Genomic DNA, 24,070 nt, shown 5'->3' with positions numbered 1-24,070 from the left:
AGAATGGCGTGAACCCAGGAGGCGGAGCTTGCAGTGAGCCGAGATAGCGCCACTGCACTCCAGCCTGGGCGACAGAGCAAGACTCCGCCTCAAAAAAAAAAAAAAAAAAGATTATGTCTTCTGCAAACAGAGACAATTCGACTTCCTCCTTTCCAGTTTGAATGCCCTTTCTCTTTCTTTTGGTTAATTGCTCTGGCTAGGGCTTACAGAATTATGCTGAATAAAAGTGTTGAAAGTAGGCATTCTAGCCTGGTGCCACACCTGGAATCCCAGCAGTTTGGGAGGCTGAGATGGGCAGATCACGAGGTCAAGAGATTGAGACCACCCTGGCCAACATGGTGAAACTCTGTCTCTACTAAAAATACAAAAATTAGCCGGGTATGGTGACACGCGCCTGTAGTCCCAGCTACTCAGGAGGCTGAAACAGGAGAATTGCTTGAACCCGAGAGGCGGAGGTTGTAGATCACACCACTGTACTCCAGCCTGGTGACAGAGCAAAACTCCATCTCAAAAAAGAAAAAAAGAAAAAAAAAAAAAATTGGGCATCTCTGTCTTGTTCCAGATCTTAAGAGGAAAAGCTTTCAACTTTTTCATGTTCAGTATGATACTAACTATGGGTTTGTCATACGTGGCTTTGTGTTGAGGCACAGTTTCCTCCATACCTAATTTGTTGAGAGTTTTTATCATGAAGGTATGTTGATTTTTTTTTTTTTTTTTTTTTTTGAGGCAGAGTCTTGCTCCGTTGCCCAGGCTGGAGTGCAGTGGCGCAGTCTCGGCTCACTACTGCCTTCGCCTTCTGGGTTCAAGCGATTCTTGTGCCTTAGCCACCCAAGTGGCTGGAATTACAGGCCTGTACCACCACATCCAGCTGTTTTTTGTGTTTTTAGTAGAGATGGGGTTTCACCATGTTGGCCAGACTGGTCCCAAACGCCTGACCTCAAGTGATTCACCTGCCTCAGCCTCCCAAAGTGCTGGGATTACAGGTATGAACCACTGTGCCCAGCTGGTATGTTGAATTTTATCAAATGGTTTTTCTGCATCTATTGAAATGATCATATGGTTCTTGTCCTTGATTCTGTTGATTTGATAGATCATATTTATTGATTTGCATATGTTGAACCATCCTTTCATCCCTTGGATGAATCCCACTTGGTCATGGTAAATGATGTTTTTAATATATTGTTGAATTCAGTTTCCTATTACTTCATTCAGGATTTTTGCGTCTATGTTCATCAAGGATATTGGCCTGTAGTTTTGTTTTTTGTTGTATCCTTGTCTGGTTTTGGTATCAGGGTAATGCTGGCCTTATAGAATAATTCTGTAAGATTTCTCTCTTCAATTTTTTGAATAGTGTGAAAAGAATTAGTATTATTTAAATGTTTGGTAGAATTCAGCCATGAAGCCATCAAGTCCTGGGCTTTTCTTTGATGGGAGACTTTTTATTACTGATTCAATCTCACTCTTTATTGGTCAGTTCAGGTTTTCTGTGTCTTCATGGTTCAGTTTTGATAGCTTGTGTGTCTAGGAATTTAGCCATTTCCTCTAGGCTTTCCAATCTGTTGGCATACAGTTGTTTATAATAGTCTCTTACAATACTTTGTTTATGGTATTAGTTGTAATGTCTCCTTTTTCATCTCTGATTTGAGTCTTTTTTTTTTTTTTAAGTCTACTATAGGTTTGCTGATTTTGTTTACCTTTTCTAAAACACAATCTTTGGTTTTGTTGATCTTTTGTATCTTTTTTAGTCACTTTATTTCCATTCTTCTAGTCTTTATTATTTTCTTTGTTCTGCTAATTTTGGGTTTAGTTTATTATTTTCTAGTTCCTTTACATCAGGTTGTTTATTTGAGATCTTTCTACTTTTTTTTTTTTTTTTTTGAGGCAGAGTTTCACTCTGACCCCCAGACTGGAGTGCAGTAGCACGATCTTGACTCACTGCAACCTCCGCCTCCCGGGTTCAAGTGATTTTTATGCCTCAGCCTCCCAAATACCTGGGATTACAGGTGCCCACCACCACGCCCGGCTAATTTGTGATAGAGATGGGGTTTCACTGTGTTGGCCTCATCTCCTCACCTCAGGTGATCCTCCTGCCTCCGCCTCCGAAAGTTCTTGGGTGTGAGCCACCCGCCTGGCCTGATTGTGATTTTTTTCTTTTTTTAATTTGTTGAGACTTGTTTCGTGGCCTAATATATGGCCCATCATGGAGAATGTTCCATGTGCTGATGAGAAAAATGTGTATTCTGTGGCTGTTGGAGGGAATGTTCTGTAAATGTGTGTTAGGTCCATTTGGCCTAGAGTGCAGTTTAAATCCTGTGTTTCTTTGTTGATTTTCTGTGTGGATGATCTGTCCATTGCTGGAAATGGGATGTAGCGTTCTCCGCTATTACCGTATTGCAGTCTGTGTCTCCCTTTAGGTCTGATAATATCTGCTTTATATTGTGTGCACCAGTGTTAGGTGCACAGATACCTAAAATCATTACATCCTCCTGCTGAACTGACCCCTTTGACCTTTGTTTCTTTTTAAACTTTTTGGCCTAAAGTCTACTTTATCAAAATATAGCTACTTCTCTTCTCTTTTTGGTTTTAATTTGCATGGAATATCATTTCTCATGCCTTCACTTTCAGGCTTAGTGTGTCCTTACAGGTGAAGTGAGTGTCTTGTAGGTAACATAGAGTTGGATTTTGTTTTTTGTTTTTTCATCCATTCAGCCACTATGTCTTTTCATTGAAGTATTTAATCTATTTACATTCAAGGGTATTATTGATAGATAAGGACTTATACCTGCCATTTTGTTAATTATTTTCTGTTTGCTTTGCATATTCTTTATTCCTTTCTTTCTCTCTTATTGTTTACCTTTGTGGTTTGGTGATTTTCTATAGTGAGCAGCTTTGATTTATTTCTCTTATTTGTGTGTCTGCTGTAGTTTTTTTCTTTGTGGTTACTATGAGGCTTACATTAAACATCTTATAGTTACAATAGAGTGTTTTAAGCTGATAACAACTTAACGTTTGTCTCATAAAATATTTTTGACTTTTACCCTCCCCTCAAACTTATACTTTTGTTGCTTAATTTACATCTTTTTATATTGTGTGATCCTTAACAACTTGTAGCTGTAGTTCATTAACCATTTTTTACTTTTAACCTTCATAATGAGGATTTGAAAGATTATATTCCACGGTTATAGCAATGGAGTTTTCTGAATTTGGTAATTAATTTACCTCTGTTGGTGAGATTAGATTATCATATGTTTTCATGATAGTAATTATACTTTTGCTTCCAGTCGAAGCAACTCCCTTAAGCATTTCTTGTAAGGCTAGTCTGTTGGTAATAAATTCTTGCAGCTTTTGCTTGTCTGGGAAAGACTCCATTTTTCTTTCATTTCTGAAAGATAACTTTGCTGGTAGTTGTTATCTTTCAGCACTTTGAATATATTATCCCATTCTCTACAAGCCGTTCTTTCTTGGCATGAACAGGTTTTCTGAGAAATCTGTTGATAGGAACCTGCCGGATTCCCTTACATGTGACTTGATCCTTTTCTCTTGCTGCTTTTAGAATTCTCTATGTCTAACTTTTGATGGCTTTATTATAATGTACCTTGGAGAGAGGACCTCTTTGCATTGAATGGATTTAGCATGCTGTGAGATTCATGGATCTGGATACCAATATTAAAATTATGTAACTATGACTAATAGTTGAGTGTGGTCCTAGTATAGTTTGCCCTCAAATAGGTAAAAGTCTACGAGATTTTATTAAGATTATTATATTCAACTATATACTGATGTACATAAATATTAAATGCTTTATTGTTATAAAATTTTGAAATTAAAATAAGCATAGTTACAAGCTACAGTATGGCAAAATGCCTTTTTCTTTTTCACTCATCTTTTAGCATCATTGGGTTTTCTTAACTTGAATATATGATTTTAATTCATAAATTTTTTTTATTTAAGGAAAATAAATTTTTAGTGTTTGTTTTTTATTTCTCTTCCCTACCTAGAAAAGATGGAAAGAACTTTCTAAGGAAGACTTATCTCCTGCCTTTGATCATTCACCAAACAAAATAATGACTGAAAAATACAATGGGAACAGAATAGGTCTAGAAGAAGAAAAACTGACAGGTGACCGATGTACAGGACTTCCCTCTAAAATGCAAGACACAATGGAGGAGAACAGTGAGAGGTAAGCTTTCTATAACTACCTGCTGAAAGATGAGGCTTTTTGATTTTAGAAATAAATTTTATGGGATCAGGTGCCATAGGATTTCAGGTATGTAATTTTTATATTAGGAAAATACAATCACGCCTGTAATCCCAACACTTTGGGAGGCTGAGGCGGGAAGATCACTTGAGTCTAGGAGTTTGAGACCACCTGGGCAACATAGTGAGACCTTATCTCTACAGAAAATAAACAAAATTAGACAGGGTGGTGATGTGAGCCTGTGGTCCCAGCCACTCTGGAGACTGAAGTGGGAGGACTGGTTGAGCCGGGGAGGTCGAGGCTGCAGTGAGCTGAGATAACCACCACTGCACTCCCACCTGGGTGACAAAGCAAGACTCTGTCTCATAAATAATAATAAATAATTATGTGGATATGATATATGATATGAAATAATATAGGCCCTTTTTTTATTGAATTAATATAACCTTTTTTTTTCTCTGTCACCCAGGCTGGAGTAGAGTGGCACAACCTCAGCTCACTGCTTCACCTCCTGGGTTCAAGCGATTCTCCTGCCTCAGCCTTTTGTGTAGCTGGGATTACAGGCAACCAGCACCACGCCCAGCTAATTTTTGTATTTTTAGTAGAGAGAGGGTTTCGCCATGTTAACAAGGCTGGTCTTGAACTCCTGACATCAGGTGATCCACCCGCCTCAGCCTCCCAAGGTGCTGGGATTACAGGCATGAGCCACTGTGCCCGGCCAAAGAGCCACTGTGCCTGGCCAAATTAATACAACCTTTGTTTCTTACCTGAGGGTATTTGATGACAAAGATGTTCTCAAGGAGCTTTCAGCCAATCCTTATAAATAGAAACCAATTCAAAAATCCTTTAAAACAATCATGATTGAGTGTAAAAGTTAATATAATTAGGTGCTAAAATATATGGTATGGTACAGAAAGTAATACGAATATCTGCCATTTGTACTATAGTTATAACGTAACTGATAATATGCCTTCAATAAAACATTTAAACATGTAAGCTTAATTCCATTACTGGAGGAAGAAAAAGGCGTTTTTAAAAAAATCCATATGAATGTGGCATCTATTCAGAATTTTAAATTACCACTACATTTCTAAGACTGTCTGTCACAGATTAGGAAGCTGGTAACCTGGTATAAGTCACATAGCAAAGTGAATGAGCTTTTTACTTGCTCTGTCCTGCATCTCTGAATACCTTTTCTTCTCTTTTTGCCAAACATACTTCTTATTGTGGGAATTTTATCTTGTGGTTATATTTGTTAGATTGGAATGAAAATAGTCAAGGTCTGCCATACATTATAGCTTCACTGCTCTATTTTCCTAATATAAAAATTAAACACGTAAAATTTTATCAGTGCTAATAACATATTCCAATACATAATACATGTATTATTATAGATTACAGTGGAAGAGTTTATTATGGTTTAGCAATGTTGTTCCTAATTTTTGACTTCAGTAGTTTTAGACTGCAAAAGATAGCATGATGTTTTTTGGTTCCTTTTTTCATCTTAAATAGAATACCTTTAAATCAGGAAGTAATAGTTTTAAATTACATTAGCTTTTTCAGTAATAAGGCTTTCAGATTCCTAGTGTTATTGCTTTTTTCCCCCTTTTATCTAGTACTATCTGCAGAATTAAATGAAAAACAGGCTTGATGACTGAAATGGCGTTCTTAGTATTTTAGAAGTGTTGAGTTTTAATCTACAAAGATTCAGACCAGCCATGTTAATCCCAGTGAGTTAAATCACTCATCCAAGGTTGTGAATACAGAGGAGACTAGAAAAACCACTCAGGAGTTATAGAGTGATTGCAAAAGGCTGTTTTATAGGGTCTGTGTGTGTTTATGTGCCTGTACATGTTGTCACATGTGGTGGCGGTGTTTTCTTCTTTCCCTTTTTTCCTTTCATGTCTGATAAATGAGACTGGTGCATGTTTGAAAGCAGAGAGAGAGTCCCAACAGAAAAGTAAGTGGAGAAGGCTGATTGCAAAAACAAGGTTACAGAAATAAAAAAGAGGAGGCCGGGCATGGTGACTCACGCCTGTAATCTCAGTGCTTTGGGAGGCCAAGGCACGCAGATCACCTGAGGTCAGGAGTTCAAGACCAGCCTGGCCAACATGGTGAAACCCCGTCTCTGCTGAAAATACAAAAATTAGCCAGACATGTTGGCACACACCTGTTGTCCCAGCTACTTGGGAGGCTGAGGTGGAAGAATTGCTTGAACCCAGGAGGTTACAGTGAGCCAAGATCATACCACTATACTCCAGACTGGGCAACAGAGCAAGACTCTATCTCAAAAAAAGATAAAAAGAAATGTAAAAGAAGAGCATAGGATCAGGGGTGTGAAATAAAGGTTACTCTGAACAGTTGTATTTTTTAATCAGTCCCAGTAATTTTTAATACCTATAGATAGCTTTGCATTAAAGATCCTAATAAGTCTTATTGAAAGAATTTCAACTTTTTTTTTTTTTTCCTCCAAGATGGAGTCTCGCTCTGTCACCCAGGTTGTTGGGGTCAGTGGCGCAATCTTGGCTCACTGCAACCTCCGCCTCCTGGGTTCTAGCAATTCTCCTGCCTTAGCCTCCCAAGTAGCTGGGATTACAGGCCCCCGCCACCACACCCAGCTAATTTTTGTATTTTTAGTAGAGACAGGGTTTCACCGTGTTGGCCAGGTGAAACCTCCTGACCTTGTAATCCTCCCACCTCAGCCTCCCAAAGTGCTGGGATTACAGACGGGAGCACCATGCCTGGCCAGAATTTCAACTTTCAAAAGAAGTAGAACACAGTACTTTCTTGTATTCATTTTCATTGTTGAATATCCTCCAAAGCAGTGTTTTTCAAATTGAAGGTCAAATCACATAGTTGTGAAGTTTATTGGATTATAAACATTTTTAAAAATTATCAGCATATCAAAAATAATAACATGAATTTAACAGATGCTGGCGAAGTTGTGGAGAAAAAGGAAAGCTTAAACGCTGTTGGTGGGAGTGTCAATTAGTTCAACTATTGTGGAAGACAGTGTGGTGATTCCTCAAAGACCTAAAAACAGAAATACCATTCAACCCAGCAATCCCATTACTGGTCTATACCCAAAAGAATATAAGTCATTGTACTATAAAGACACATGCACGCCTATGTTGATTGCAGCACTGTTCACCATAGCAAAGACATGGAGTCAATCTAAATGCCCATCAATGATAGACTGCATCAAGAAAATGTGGTACATATACAGCATGGAATGCTATGCAGCCATAATAAAGAACGAGATCATATCCTTTGTAGGGGCTTGGATGGAGCTGGAGGCCATTATCCTTAGCAAACTAATGCAGGAACAGAAAACCAAATACCACATGTTCTTACAAGTGAGAGCTAAATGATGAGAACACATGGACACATAGAGGGGAACAACACACACTGGGGCCTGTCGGAGGGTGGAGGGTGGGAGGAGGGGGACAATCAGGAAAAGTGACTAATGGGTACTAGGCTTAATACCTGGGGGATGAAATAGTCTGTACAACAAACCTCCACGACACAAGTTTCAAGCTTACATAACAAGCCTGCATGTGTACATACCCCGAACTTAAAAAAGAATTTTAACCTGTTTTTATACATGTATGTGTGATGTATAAATTCCGTATATTTCCATATACATTGTGTACATATGTAAGTGTGTGTGTGAGGGTACTCTGTTGTGAGGCTGTTTCTTACTGTAGGTTACAGGCCAGTATTCTCAATCACAGTCCAGCCCAGAAACCCACTTCACTGAGAGTGAGAAACAACTTGGACATATGAAAAGTCTGGAGCAGGCAGAGTGGCTCATGCCCGTAATCCCAACACTCGGGGAGGCTGAGGCGGGTGGATCACTCAAGCCTAGCAGTTCAAGACCAGCCTGCGCAACATGGCAACCCCTGTCTCTACAAAAAAAACAAAAATTAGCCAAATGTGGTGGTACATGCCTGTAGTCTCAAGGGAGGCTGAGGTGGGAGGATTGCTTGAGCCCAAGAGGTTGAGGCTGCAGGGAGCCATGATCACACCACAGGATCTTCTGTGGGCAAGGGTCCACGGGAGGCATAGGGTCCACCGGAGGCATAGGGTCCACGGGAGGCATAGGGTCCACCGGAGGCATAGGGTCCACGGGAGGCATAGGGTCCACCGGAGGCATAGGGTCCACCAGAGGCATAAGGTCCACGGGAGGCATAGGGTCCACGGGAGGCATAGGGTCCACCGGAGGCATAGGGTCCACGGGAGGCATAGGGTCCACCAGAGGCATAGGGTCCACGGGAGGCATTCCCATTGATTAATGGCCTAAGTTGCATAAATATAAATATATGGGAAAACCTGGGCAGGTCCCACTTGGCAAGTGATTACACAGACTAATTTCTTGAGGCCCCACTACGAAGAAAAGATTTTATCACAAATCGAGAGTAGTCTGTCATTCTCTGGAATTGTGTTCTTAAATTAGATAAAGGCATGCCTTGGTATTTGTCTCTAGTCCATTCCTGAATCATGTAGTGCACTTTTGGAAAGCAAAAACCTCCATTCCATTCTTTTAAATGAGAAAAATAGTATGTTCTCAGCCCAACCAGAAAGCATAATCAGTTCCCCCAAATATAGTACAAAACCTTTTAAACTCCTATATAGCATTTAAAGCACTAATTATGTAATCATATAACACTTAATGGACTCATTATTGGGCTTATATGGTAAATGACAAAATACTAGATACAAATTATAATTGCCTTTTATACCGCAATGAAACTAAAAAATGAAATATGTTAAAGATTATATCTAAATTGGAAGCTTGTTAACGATACCCCCAGGCTCCTGGCAAAAGCTAATAAAGGGCCCATGGGAGGCTAACCCCCTCTCTGGTTTTATACATATTTTGCCTACACTTGAACACAAATGTTTTTCACTAGCAGGTACATGCATATTTGTGATAGTGAATTTTCAATTCAGAGAGTGAATTCTGAGTAAGAATTTTTGCAAGTCATTATAGCAAATATTCAGATGGAGTTCAGACAGCCAGGGATACCTGTGTATATGATAACAAAAAGTGAAAAAGACATGAGAAAGCACCATAAGATGTACAAAAATAGCAAAACACAGTCCGTCCTCAAGTTGCGGAATATGTTATGTAGATAAAACAAGTACCCAAGTTAGCACATTATTAGTAAATTATAAATTACTTCAAATTAAATGCCATAAGAATAGAAGGGCTAGAGGGGGTGGAGCAAGGATAATTGAGTATAATTGAAATGAGAGGACAGGAGAGAAGGGAAGGTTTCTATTTTAGTGGGGAACAAATTTGGAGAACAGCAAAAAATGGCAAGAACAAAGTTCTGCATAGCAGGAGAATATTGGCAAGCACTTGTGTGGACATGTGTTCTCAGTTCTCTTGGGTACATATCTAGGAGTGGAATTGCTGGGTCATATGGTAACTCTATGTTTAACTTTTTGAGGAGCTGTCAAAAGCTGTTTTCTATGGCAGCTGAACCATTTTACATTCCCACTGACAATCTCTTGGGGAGAGAAGGTTCCAGTACACCAAAGAAGTGTAACATTGATTAAAGTATTCTAATACATAGTTCAATTCAGATTTCTCTTGTCTGAAAGGTTCACCATATAGCTTTTTTAATAAACAGTTTTATGGAAAGATAATTTATGTACCATAAAGTTTACTCCTTTAAAGTATACGATTCAATGAATTTTAATACATTTACCAAATTGTGTAGCTGGCACCACGATCTAATTTGAGAACATTTTCCTGATCCCAATTTCTGTAGCTGTTTAAAAAATATTTCAAGATTAATCAAAGATTCATACTGTATTTAGTTGATATGAGTCTTTGGTCTCCTTTAATCGCTACCTTTTTCTTCCTTCCTTGACATTTGTATTTTTGAAGCTTCTAGACCAGTTATCTTTTAGAATGCCTCATGCAATGCATTTCTTTAATCTTTATTTATCATAGTTAAGTTCAGGTTAAACATCTTGACCAGGAAAAAAGTAGTCTCAATGTAGGAGACATTGAAGAGGGATTTGAGATTTTTAAGCACTATTGTGCACTAGGCCCTGTAACCAAAAAAAAAAAGTTTTAAATCAAGCTGCATGTCTAGGAGTATGCTCTAGAAAAATTACCATGGCAATAATATTTAATTTGAGGGCAGGGAAGCTAGTTAGGCCTTTGCTGTAATACAGAAAAGTGAAAAGAGGGGATGGAAGAAATAGTAACCTACATGTTGCCATTGGCCGTTTTTTTGTTTTTGTGTGTGTGTGTGTGTGTGTGTGTGTGTTTTTTTTTTTTTTTTTTTGAGATGGAGTCTCGTTCTGTTGCCCAGGCTGGAGTGCAGTGGCCAGATCTCAGCCTCCCGAGTAGCTGGGACTACAGGCGCCCGCCACCTCGCCCGGCTAGTTTTTTGTATTTTCAGTAGAGACGGGGTTTCACCATGTTAGCCAGGATGGTCTCGATCTCCTGACCTCGTGATCCGCCTGTCTCGGCCTCCCAAAGTGCTAGGATTACAGGCTTGAGCCACCGCGCCCGGCCTTGTGTGTGTTTTTTATAGAGAGGCAAGATCTTGCTGTATTGCACAAGCTGGACTTGAATTCCTGGGCTTAAGCCATCTTCCTGAATAGCTGGGTGGCATTATTATTTATATAGAACAGGACTAAGTATCTTGGGAGTCAAGAGACTTTCCATTGAAACAAAATTTCTGAGACCAGACGCAGTGGCTCATGCCTGTAATCCCAGCACTTTGGCAGGCTGAGGTGGGCGGATCACTTGAGATCAGGAGTTCGAGACCAGCCTGGCCAACATGGTGAAACCTCATCTCTACTAAAAATACAAAAAAAAAATTAGCAAGGCGTGGTGGTGCACGTCTGTAATCCCAATTACTTTGGAGGCTGAGGCAGGAGAATTGCTTGTACCCGGAAGGCAGAGGTTGCAGTGAGCCAAGATCATGTCACTGCACTCCAGCCTGGGCAACAGAGCAAGACTCCATCCCCCACCCAATCCCCCCACCCAAAAAAAAAAAAAAAAAATTCTGTATCAACTATGAAAATGGGAGCTAGAAATGTGTATGGTCAAAGAAAAGAATAGGTGCTCCCACAACAGAACATTCATGGAAATATTAAATAGATAGCTTTTATAAGAGCCTTAACCATCAAACATGACCAGGAAAGGGGATCAGATGCAGGCAGTACCCCCTTGTGTTCCCACTCCTGCTTCTGCTGACTAGTTAACAAAGAAGGAAAGAAAACTAACAGTCATCATTTCACGTTTTCAGAAAGTTCCTTGCTTATTTTCAGGTCCCACTAAAAGCAGTTATCAATATAAAACTGTACCAGGAATGGTTGTCAAGGTACATCTCTGAATCATTAAGAATATTGAGGCTTTTCTTGGCCGGGCACTGTAGCTCACTCATCTCAGCACTTTGGGAGGCCAAGGCGGCTGAATTGCTTGAGGTCAGGAGTTTGACCAGCCTGGCCAACATGGCGAAACCCTGTCTCTACTAAAAATACAAAAAATTAGCTGGGCATGGTGGTGCACGCCTGCAATCCCAGTTACTCGGGAGGCTGAGGCACGAGAATCACTTGAGCGTGGGAGGCGGAGGTTGCAGTGAACCAAGATTGCACCACTGCACTCCAGGCTGGGTGACAGAGCAAGACGCTATCTCAAAAAAAAAAAAAACAAAACAAAACAAATTGAAGCTTTTCCCCTCGTTATTCCTGTGTTCAAGTAGGGTGAAAACTATGTGGATATGGCTGGTTTTATTTGCGCCTAGGTCCTCTGTGTTAGAGTACTCAAGTCCTGCTCTGTGTGCACTTCCTTTTACTTGTTTTCATTTCCTCATAGTGCTCTACGGAAACGTATTCGAGAGGACAGAAAGGCCACCACAGCTCAGAAGGTGCAGCAGATGAAACAGAGGCTAAATGAGAATGAACGAAAAAGAAAAAGGTGGTTATATTGGCAACCTATTCTCACTAAGATGGGGTTTGTGTCAGTCATTTTGGTTGGCGCTTTTGTTGGCTGGACACTGTTTTTTCAGCAAAATGCCCTATAAATAAACAATTAATTTTGCCCAGCAAGCTTCTGCACTAGTAGCTGACAGTGCTACATTAATCATAGGGGTTTGTCTGCAGCAAACGCCTCATATCCCAAAAACGGTGCAGTAGAATAGACATCAACCAGATAAGTGATATTTACAGTCACAAGCCCAACATCTCAGGACTCTTCACTGCAGGTCCCTCTGAAACCCAAACTGTAAATGGCTGTCTAAAATAAAGACATTCATGTTTGTTAAAAACTGGTAAATTTTGCAACTGTATTCATACATGTCAAACGCAGTATTTCACCTAACCAACATTGAGAAATCCTTTATCACAGGATTTGTTTTTGGAGGTTATCTGGATTTTAACCTGCACTTGATATAAGCAATAAATATTGTGGTTTTATCTACGTTATTAATGGAAAGAAAATGACATTTAAATAATGTGTGTAATGTATAATGTACTGTTGACATGGGCAGCAACACTTTATATTCTTAAACATTTCAGGGTAAATATATTTTATAAATATCTATTTAATCTTTTGTAGTTAACTGTACTTTTTAAGAGCTCAATTTGAAAAATCTGTTACATAAAAAAATAAATTGTGTGTTGATTCAATTGTACTGGATACATTTTCCATTTTTCTAAAGAGAAGTTTGATATGAGGAGTTAGAAGTCGGAATAAGCAATTTCTACTATACATTGCATTTCTTTTATGTTTTACAGTTTTCCCCATTTTAAAAAGAAAAGCAAACAAAGAAACAAAAGTTTTTCCTAAAAATATCTTTGAAGGAAAATTCTCCTTACTGGGATAGTCAGGTAACAATTGGTCAAGACTTTTGTAAAGAAATTGGTTTCTGTAAATCCCATTATTAGTATGTTCATTTTTCATGAAAATTTCAATGTAGTTGGGGTAAATTATGATTTAGGAAGCAAAAGAAAGAAGCAGCATTTTATGATTCATGATTTCAGTTTACTAGACTAAAGTTTTGAAGTAAACATTTTTCAGGTTCTTTCTACTTCAATAAATAGTATGATGATATGCAAACCTTACATTGTCATTTTAACTTCTTAATATTTTTTTAAAGCATACTGTTTAATGAATTTAACTGCTCATTTGAGTGCTAGCTTTCTTCAGATTTCAACATTCCATTCAGTGTTTAACTTTTTTGTCTTAAACTTGAAATTGTTGTTGTAAATTTAATTGCTAGGAGGCATGGATAGCAAACATTATTATGAATAGCATACCTTATTTCAGTGGTTTTCAAACTATGCTCATTGGATGTCCAGGTGGGTCATCAAGTTACTTTCAACCACAGCTTCTCTGCCTTGTCTCTTTATGTGCCACTTAAGGTGTCTGCATAAGGCTTAAGTATTTTAAAGGGGGCAGTTATTTAAAAACAGTTTGGTCGGGCGCGGTGGCTCATGCCTGTAATCCCAGCACTTTGGGAGGCCGAGGCGGGTGGATCACCTGGGGTCAGGAATTGGAGACCAGCCTGGCTAACATGGTGAAACGCCGTCTCTACTAAAAATGCAAAAATTAGCTGGGCGTGGTGGTGGGCGCCGGTAGTCCCAGCTACTCAGGAGGCTGAGGTATTAGAATTGCTTGAACCCAGGAGACAGAGGTTGCAGTGAGCCGAGATCGCACCACTGCACTCCAGCCTGGGCGACAGAGCGATACTCCATCTCAAAAGAAACAAAAAACAGTTTGTGGCCAGGTGCGTGGCTCACGCCTGTAATCGCAGCACTTCGGGAGGCCAAGGCGGGTGGATCACGAGGTCAGGAGATTGAGACCATCCTGGCCAACATGGTGAAACCCTGTCTCTACTAAAAATAGAAAAATTAGCTGGGCGTGGTGGCACATGCCTGTAGTCCCAGCTCCTTGGGAGGCTAAGGCAGGAGAATCGCTTGAACCCGGGAGGCAGAGGTGGCAGTGAGCCGAGATTGCGCCACTGCACTCCAGCCTGGTGACAGAGCAAGACTTTGTCTCAAAAAAAAAAAAAGTTTGAAAACCATTGGTGTAGATAGATATTTTGAATTGATTTGCATAGTCTCCTTGAATGTGTTAAATTATGTTGAAAGTACGAAAGCAGGATGTAGGTGGTACTATATATTAAATAAGATTTACATAACATGTGCCTGTGTCCTGATTCAGTATTACTGTGTCCTGTAACCTTGAAATGGAGAGGAGGTAAGAGGGACATTTTTTAATGTCTGTCTGCATTAAACATGTGTTGAGGCATCCAAGACCCTTCACATTTCAGGTTTTTATTGGTTTAAAACCTCTTTCCAGTTTGTATTGGTTTGTCTTTGCTAAATACAGTATGTTACTCTGCAAGTCAAATATAAGTAGACCTTACGACATTTCCAGTTGAAACTAGGCTTGTTTTCGGTACACAGGTGAAGATTTGAGGAAGCCAGTGCCAGGGAGGACGTGCCTCACCCCTCTGCTGGCTGAATGCGCTTCATCCGCTTACGCTTTGCTTTCTGTATGCTTTCTGTCCTTCTGGGTGGTGTCGCGTATATTTTTAAAACCACATTCAGTGTGATGAACACTTGTTGGTACACTTCTAAGGTTAGTCATCTTTCCTTCTCCACGCAGATCCTTGAGAAGGGCATTGACAGTGGATGCGTTAAATAGTGTTCAGTTTTTACCAGTAATCATATTTTTTGGTGGATGTCGTGAAAACACATGACATCGTGTTGTGCCCATGATCATTATCCTGACTTTTTATTCGGTGAGGTGTGCTGGTCAAAGAGACAGACGTGGCTGCCTTCTCTGGTAACAGCCAGAGGAAAAAGCAATTCTAGATGGGTTCTGCAGCTTTAAAAAAACTGGTTGTATCCTTAGGCCCTCATGATATTAAATATTTTCTAATTTTAACAGATTTTAAGAGTCAGATATTATACTTTGACTTGAATGAGGTAGTGTTTCTTTTTGAATAGGTTAAGGAAGAAAAAATTTTTAAAAACAGGGTTTTTTTTTTTTATTTTCAGGAGTTTTTAATTCGTATCTAACTCATTTCCACTCATATCTATTTCTGCTAATAGATTGACAGCAACCTTTGGTTTAATGCCGTGTTCTCTAACTACACCAAGAAGTTATATATTCCTTTCCAATGTTAGCCACGTATTTATTTTATGTTAGCCTATGACTGACTTTTTCTGTGCTTGCACATATATAGAATGTAAAAATATAATTCTCCATGTTTAATGTATCCATATAGAAATGAAAATACTCATTTTCTGCATTCTTAAAGAGTTAAAAAAGTAACATAATAAGTACATGGAGGACTTTAGAGCAATATAAAGGCCATTTCTTGTTAGAGGAGACTTTATACATTTGTCAGGTTTTCTGCCTTTTGGTCCTTTTATGTTCTTAGTCATTTCATTGTTGTTCTAATGTTTTTACCAAGGAATGAACAAGAAAAGGGAAAGGAAGGAAAAAAAATGTGTTAATCGTTTTCTTTTAATGGTATGTCAGTGGAAGGGGTTCTGACTCTAAGCTAATGTGCACTTGTTGTGCCTGTCCTCTTTGTCTTAAAGTTGGAGGTAAGAATCAAAAAGTGTTTATTGGTTTAAAAAGCAGTTTATGATATGAAACGGTCTTCCAGTTTTTATATCAACTCCTTTGCTTTCAACAGTCAGTTCAAAGCACCATTTATTGATCGTTTATTGTATTCCAGACACTGTATTTTTTCTTTACTTATTACTCTACTTAATCCTCAACACAATTTTATGAAGTAGGTATTGTTGTTAATCGACCTGAAACTGGCATTTCTCCATCCTTTTATGGTGCTGTCATTGAAAAGTCTCAGATGTGTAACATGTACTAGAATTAGATAATTCTCAAAGAAGGACTGCAACTGCAACTCATTTCCCTCTGAGAAAAAATACCACTGACTAGATTACATATCTAGTTCCAGACCAGAACCTACTGCAACTCATTTCCCTCTGAGAAAAAATACCACTGACTAGATTACATATCTAGTTCCAGACCAGAACCTACTGCAACTCATTTCCCTCTGAGAAAAAATATCACTGACTAGATTACATATCTAGTTCCAGACCAGAACCTGGTGGTATTAAAAGTGTTTTGGTTGACTGTTCTATACCATAATGAGTACCTACATTCCCAAATTGCCTGCCTGGTTATTGTACAGACTTAAAAATCTAGTCTGCCTTGATTTTTACTTTTCAGATACAGATGTTTAAACAGATTTTTGCTGGGCACAGTAGCTCACACCTGTATTCCCTGAACTTTGGGAGGCCAAGGTGGGAGGATTGCTTAAGCCCAGGAGTTCGATCAAGATCAGCCTGGGTCTCTACTTAAAAAAAAAAAAAGAAAAATTTTAGCTGAGTATGTTGGCATATGCCTGTAGTCCCAGCTACTCAAGAGGCTAAGGCAGGAGGATCGCATAAGCACAGAAGTTTGAGGCTGCAGTGAACTATGGTGGAGCCATTGCACTCCAGCCTGGGCAATAGAGGAGACTTGTCTGTCTCTATGTATTTGTGTCTCTCTCTTGCACGTGCATGTGCGCTGTCTCTCTATATACACACACACACGCACGCACATATAGAGAGATGTATATAAAATAGATATAAACATTTTAAATATATATATATATATATTTAAAAAAATATATTATAAGCCAGATGTCATCAGGCATGTAGTCCATTTCTTTCTGTGTTCACGCAGGAGTTCCAGTTCTGTAAACATTGGTTTATCTTTTTTTCTAGCAGGTGCACACATGGGTTCTCAGTGATGTGTAGCCAGGGCATGGATTCCTCTCAGTCTGTTGTACCCCGCAGGGAGAGGTGTCTGAGGTCCTCCCTCACCTGGCTGTGCTTGATGCACAGTGCATAGCAGAACTAAGTGCATAGCAGAAATGCCTGTTCTGCATTCCCATTTATACATCAACAGCTAATAAAGTCTCTCTTACTTTTAAGAGGCCCTTATTTGACTTTGACTTATTTAGATGTTAGGGGCCTAGAATCTTAATAAAATTTTGAAAAATAGAAATGTATTTTTTCACAATTTAAAAGCCACCTGTGTGGTTTACTCTGGAGTTGACCTGTTCCACTCATCCTTCTCCCCAGTTCATTTGTTTGGTTTCAGTTCCACTTTCCCTTATACCTATCTTCAAAGCAGTGTCTATGGGACAGCGTTACCAAGAGCCCTGACTGGGCCTGGCTTGGAACTCACTCCTGTAATCCCACCTCCCCCTAGAAGTGCAGCTACACTAGAAATTACAGCTGTCTTTGTTCCAGTGAGTATGTATAAGGGGTAACATGCCTTGGTGGGAAGCAGCTCAATCCCTGCTCTCCCGAGAGCTCCCCAGTTCCAGTACTGGACACTCAGTGGCTCTGTTCTGTGTGCCTGGTCCTAATACAGCCATTATGTTGTTCATCCAGAATTAAGAATTTAAGCTTTTCACTCCTCTTTGGGTAGTATTATTTAAGTAAGAACGTCTAGGAAAATAGTATGAGTTTGGTTATTTTTCCCTCAGCAGCAGGAATTTTCTGAATATTTAGCACATTCAGTTGCTCCAAGAACAGTATTGAGCAATGCTGCACATGTGCTTTCTCCTAAGGCTGTCTCCCCTGGCGCCTGGGTTCTGGAAAGACTCATTGTTCTTCAGGGAGGGGAGCGTTCTTCCTCACTGCCATTGCTGAGCCTTTTCTCCTGCTGTGTACGGTTTAGCCCAGGATAGAGCCATCGCTGACTGTAAGGAGTGATGGATAGAAGTGTTTACTTGGTTTGCGAGGCCTTGTCTCTAATGGGTAACAATCTGACAAGGAAAACATTTCAAAGAGCCCTGACCGGGCCTGGCTTGGTAACTCACTCCTGTAATCCCAGTACTTCGGGAGACGGAGGCTGGAGAATCATTTGAGCCCAGGAGTTTGAGACCAGCCTGGGCAACACGGTAAAACCCCATCTCTATTTGAAAAAAAAAAAAAAAAAAGCCCTGACCCTCTCTGGGCATTGGGAGAATGAAAAGTTCAGACTTTTGAACTCTTCCTACTTTATTTTTTAAAATTTTGGATGGAAGGTGGGAATTACACAATTTGGTGAGGATGTTACAGAAACTGCTTCAGGCCTTTCTGGTTTTGCGTTAGACAGTATGTTTTGAGGAGCTCCAAGAACTGCACAGGAATTTTTTTCTTTATACAGACCATTAAAGACACATCAAGTTCTTTATTGTGGCTCTAATTTGGCAGATTTTTCAGAGACAGGTTGCTCTTGATATATCAAATTTCTGCTATTAAAAACTTCAGTTATTTTGAGTTTGGTGAATTCGGGAGTGGGAACCTAGGTAAGTCTCATCTGTAGGGCATCTTTGCACCTTAAGAGAAGTTTCTGATTAACCTCAATTCAGTTTAGTAGAATATTAGTGTGGATATCTGGTGGCACCACCTATTCTTGGTGCAGTTTGGCTTTCCGTGGCCTCAGGCGTAGAGCTGACTCGGGAGTGGACCCTCTGTCCACACCCACCCGACCCTTGCGCCTTCCAGCGTAAAGCGGTGTGTGAGAGCCACCGTCTCCACAGAAAGCACCACGTTTGTTTCATTTGACTTGTTTGAACCCATTTCTCTTGCCTTTGCCTTCTTAAATAAAAATAGCAAAAATTGATTCAAGTGAATCTATTAGAATTTTTTAAAGTGGAGCCCATTTTTCTTTTCAGTCTTGCAGGTAAAGTCTTTAAAACAATTAACCCTCCCAATGATTTAACCGTATTTTCTTACCCCCCTCCCTGAATAATATTTACAAATAAATAATGTGAATTTTTAAAAACACTGTCCTTCAGCTGTTATAAATGATAGTTCATTCTTGGTAAGTATATCTGTTAACAAAATACTGGGGAAGGACATGAGGTATGGTGAACACCTACAGTTCTGCCAGCCAGCTTAAATACATAATCTATATTTAACTCACATAATACCTCTTCTAGGTAGACAGCATTCTCCCTATTTTCAGATGAGAAAACTGAGTCAAAGAATAAGTAACTTGCCCAAGATTGCACAGCTAGTACATAACAGAACTGAGATTCACTCTCCAATCTGTAGACTTCCAGTAACTCCCAACCTCATACTTTTTCTATTATGTTACACTGACTCTGTGTTGTTGTTGTTGTTGTTTTTGGAGACGGAGTTTGGCTCTGTCACCCAGGCTGGAGTGCAATGGCGCAGTCTCACTGCAAGCTCTGTCTCCCAGGTTCACGCCATTCTCCTGCCTCAGCCTCCCAAGTAGCTGGGACCACAGGCACCCGCCACCATGCCCGGCTAATTTTTTTGTATTTTTTTTTTAGTAGAGACGGGGTTTCACCGTGTTAGCCAGAATGGTCTCGATCTCCGTGATCCGCGCGCCTCGGCCTCCCAAAGTGCTGGGATTACAGGCTTGAGCCACTGCGCCCGATCGTCTCTGTTTTTAATGGAATATTTAAGTGGGAAAGTAATAGACAACCACTGTTACCTGTTAAAATCCAGAGTAATTCTGTTTTTTAAATGGAGCACATTTAAAAAACTTTGTGCACCAGTTTGAAGTACCACTGCAACAGAGAAATACTAGAACATCAGAGTATTCTCTAAACCAGATCATTATTTCATTCACTTTGATTGGTCGAATTAAGTTGTTTATTTTAAAAAAAACATGGATGCATGGAAAACATATAGTTTGCAGCACTTAGAATCAATAAAAAGTACCTTCAGCCATTTGGTTCAGGTTCTGAAGATTCATGTAATAAACATCCATAGTAGTTTTGAACTCATAGATATCTAATGAGAATGTTTTCTTGATGACTTGACATTTCTCTGTCAGTGTTGGATAATCAAAGAAAAAAATGACTGTTGAGAACACCAAGGTGCTTGATACAATTAGCCAAATACCCTGTCTTTAAAGGGAGTAGCCTAATTCTCAGCATTTGGGAGTTCTTGACTAAATGTGTGGGTATGATTTATATTTCCTATTTATTAATATATATGTGAAGATATAATACTGAGAAGTATTTAGATTTGGAGGTTTTGTGGTACTGAGGGGAGTTGGGGGAAGAATGGAAATACCATTGACCTCCTAAAAAGTTCAGTTTCTTGCAAAGTTTGTGAAGTGACATCAAAAACTCAACTGCCCTTACAATAGCCATTCCATCTGTCTGTTGCTTATTTGAACTCTCATTTATTTTTACTTTTTGGCATTAAAATGCAATAAATCTGTCAATTATTTTATGTCTTTTATATTAATAGTAGCTTAAGATTGGGTCACTTCATTTCAGTAGATATAATTGTTAGTATTATCCTTCAGGGCAAAAAGCATCTGCTAACAACCTGTGATTTAAAAATACAGGCCGACTTTATGTTCAAACATTATGTTGATAATATTTTTAGCAGTATTACACAGTGGAGGTCCAAATTGGATTAGACTTTTGCATTGAATTCCAAAGTATTGGTAAGTCTAGCACATACTATAAAGTCTTGCTAAATTCTTGTGGGTACATTATTTTTAAAACCTGTCTGTCTGTCAGTATCACATAGAGGTCACTTCTTGAGTAAAACAACATGACCTTAAAAATTCACATAATTCTTGAAAAAGAATATAAGTCACGACGCCTCCACATGAGGCCGCGCCACCCCACCCCCGTGTGATATCCGACACCTCAGCCATTTTACCAAGATAACAGTGGGGCACTTAGTGTGCTTGGATGTGGCATGTGGGGATGATTTTTGGTGACCTTTTCAGTTCACTGTTAGTCCTTTTACGTTTGTGTGCATCTGTGTTCGTCTGTGTTTGGTAAATATGAATTGAATAGATGACTTCTTATTTTATGTTTTAGGCCAAGATTGACAGACACCTAATATTCATGACTTGAGAATATTCTGCAGCTATAAATTTTGAACCATTGATGTGCACAGCAAGACGTGAAGCCCACTCCGGAAACTGAAGTGAGGCTCGCTAACCCTCTAGATTGCCTCACAGTTGTTTGTTTACAAAGTAAACTTTACGTCCAGGGGATGAAGAGCACCCACCAGCAGAAGACTTTGCAGAACCTTTAATTGGATGTGTTAAGTGTTTTTAATGCGTGTATGAAATGTAGAAAGATGTACAAGAAATAAATTAGGAGAGATTACTTTGTATTGTACTGCCATTCCTACTGTATTTTTATACTTTTTGGCAGCATTAAATATTTTTGTTAAATAGTCTTATGTTGGTTTGTGTGCATTATCTTAGGACAGCTCTGCTTCTAATAATGAATATTTTCCTGTGGGTTTATAATTTCTGTAACAAGTAACTGACATATTGCCGAGGCGGGCGGATCACTTGAGATGAGGATTTGAGACCAGCCTGGCCAACATGGCGAAACCCCGTCTCTACTAAAAATAGAAAAAAATTAGACCTGGTGGCAGGCACCTGTAATCCCAGCTACTCGGGAGGCTGAGGCAGGAGAATCACTTGAACCCAGGAGGCAGAGGTTGCAGTGAGCAAAGATCTCACCACTACATTCCAGCCTGGGCAATAAGTGAAAACTGTCTCAAAAAAAAAGGTTTTTTAGTTGCCCTTCAATAGTCTTTCTATTCTTAACCATACAGGTTAGGTGAAAGCAATAATAGAAGAGTTACGATATTCCTTTGTTACTTGGGAGAATATTAATATGGATAATGGTGTTGCCTTAAGATCGACATTAATTTCAAACCAAGTACAGCACGTTCAGTGCAGTTTTTAGAATCACAGCATCATTCCTGTGTTGGATGTTGTGCTTTCCCCAAACAATTCCCAGCACTTTGGGAGGCCGAGGCGGGCAGATCACAGGTCAGGAGATCGAGACCATCCTGGCCAACATGGGGAAACCCCGTCTCTACCAAAATACAAAAAATTAGCCAGGCATAGTGGTGCGCACTCGTAGTCCCAGCTACGCGGGAGGCTGAGGCAGGGGAATCGCTTGAACCCGGGAGGTGGAGATTGCAGTGAGCCAAGATTGTGCCACTGCATTCCAGCCTGGCAACAGAGCCAGACTCTGTCTCAAAAATATATATATAACAATTTTTTTTGTTTTGCCAACTTTGAAATTCATAAAATATTCATAAATATATCTCTTTCATATCTTTAAATGACTTAGGTTCCTTTTTGCCTTATATGCCAGGTTTTCTGGGTCTATTTTAGGAGTACGTAAACTATTCCTGCTAGGTATTTCCCGAAGGATGCATGAAAAGTTTATTATACTACAAAGTCGTATGGGAAGATGATCTTTCCGTGGTGTCAGCAAAGCTACTGGCAAGAATCATCTACACTCCGTGACCTCTGTCTGCTCTCTTCCTGCACACGCTACCCCACTCCCAAAATGACCCAGAAACGTCATTTTAGCTTGTACTATAGCTTAATAAAGCTACTGCTCTTCAGGTTTCCCTTCTATGACTTCTTGGCAGCATCATTAAGAACTCTGTCTTTGAAACTCTCTCCTTTGACTCCGAAAGACTTGTCTCTGGGTTTTCTTCATCTTAGTTCTTCTGCCTGACTCGGGATTGTTGGGGTTTCCAAGGACTCCATCTTTGGGCCTTTTATTTTAACACACTTAACCTTGGGTGATCTGATTTTTCCGCAAGTCTTTAATACCTGTAAGCTGATTACATGCAACTTCTTCAACTCCAGGCCAGATGTCACTTCAGAGTTATAAACCATATATCCAGTTCCCTAAGTGGTCATTGCATAAGCTCCTTACCCTCTAAAATTTAACATGATTTCCCTCCTTTCGTCTCTTCCTACTGTATTTCATTTATCTGGTGGCACCCCCTGGAAACCTGAAATTCATCTTTAGTTCCTCCACTTAGACTTCATGTCCAGTTTGGTTACAAAGTCCTGTCAATTCTGCACAGTGACTCTCGCTCCCACTGCCCCTGCCTTGGTTTAAAGTTCCATGCTTGTCCAACCCATGGCCCACGGGCTGCATGCCACCCAGGATGGCTTTAATGCAACCCAACACGAATTTGTAAACCTCCTTAAAACGTGAGGGATTTTTTTGCAATTTTTTTGTTTGTTTTGTTTTGTTTTAGCTCACCAGCTATTACTAGTGCATTTTATATGTGGCCCAAGACAATTCTTCCAGTGTGGCTCACGGAAGTCAAAAGATTGGACACCCCTGACTTAAACCTTCCTTGTGTGTGCGGGTCACAGCAGCAGGTTCCTGCCTAGACATGCCTGTTTGTGCCAATCCACTTAGCACAGCTCCCAACTAATTTAAGATCTGTTACCTTCCTTAAAATTTGCTTATGGCCGGGCGCGGTGGCTCACGCCTGTAATCCCAGCTCTCAGGGAGGCAGAGGTGGGAGGATAGCTTGAGCCCAGGAGTTCGAGACCTGCCTGGGTAATATAGCGAGACCCCGTTCTCCACAAAAAGGAAAAACAAAACAAAACAAACAAACAAAAAAAATCGCTTATGGCACCTTAGACAATTTCATCTTCATTTTAAATCACAAAGCCTCAGTACCCGCCTGCCCTGATAAGGCACCCTAAGCTGCAGCCATCCCAAATGATTTGGAATTAGTGAAATATTGCTCATTTGCTCAGTGAGTATGTAGTGAACACACTTATGTGCTTGGCACTATAGGAGACAGTGGATGTTCAGTGATGGGGGAAAACGACTGTAGTCTACTGTGGTCTTATGGGAGAGTTAAAACAACAAACCTGTAAATAAGTGAGATACTAGGAGTAGTTGGCACTGAATGTTCTTTTGGGATGGCCACGTAAGCCCTCAGTTTGGAAAGGGCAGTGGCAAGACAAGACTCGAGCTTTCCGGATCGGATGCGACTCTACCCTGTGGTCTGCAGGACAGGCAGGCATGTATG

The 24,070-nt window shown here is 39.9% G+C and overlaps 1 protein-coding gene across 7 annotated transcripts in view; it reads left to right on the top strand.

The window, feature by feature from the left end:
* Window positions 1-21,433, top strand: part of PTPN2 (protein tyrosine phosphatase non-receptor type 2) — a 99,500-nt gene extending 78,067 nt beyond the window's left edge. For 4 of the 7 annotated variants that reach the window (XM_007974729.3, XM_037982517.2, XM_037982518.2 and 1 more), the window contains 2 exons: window positions 3,999-4,180; window positions 12,045-12,952. In XM_007974729.3, the coding sequence (XP_007972920.1) occupies window positions 3,999-4,180; window positions 12,045-12,252 (390 nt within the window). In that variant the 3' untranslated portion in view covers window positions 12,253-12,952. The other 3 variants (XM_007974724.3, XM_007974726.3, XM_007974723.3) reach the window with 3 other exon arrangements.
* The last annotated feature ends 2,637 nt before the right edge of the window (window positions 21,434-24,070 follow it).

This window comes from Chlorocebus sabaeus, chromosome 18 (genome assembly GCF_047675955.1).
Source record: "Chlorocebus sabaeus isolate Y175 chromosome 18, mChlSab1.0.hap1, whole genome shotgun sequence".
NCBI lineage: Eukaryota > Metazoa > Chordata > Mammalia > Primates > Cercopithecidae > Chlorocebus > Chlorocebus sabaeus.
This window is presented reverse-complemented; position numbering and strand designations above follow the sequence as displayed.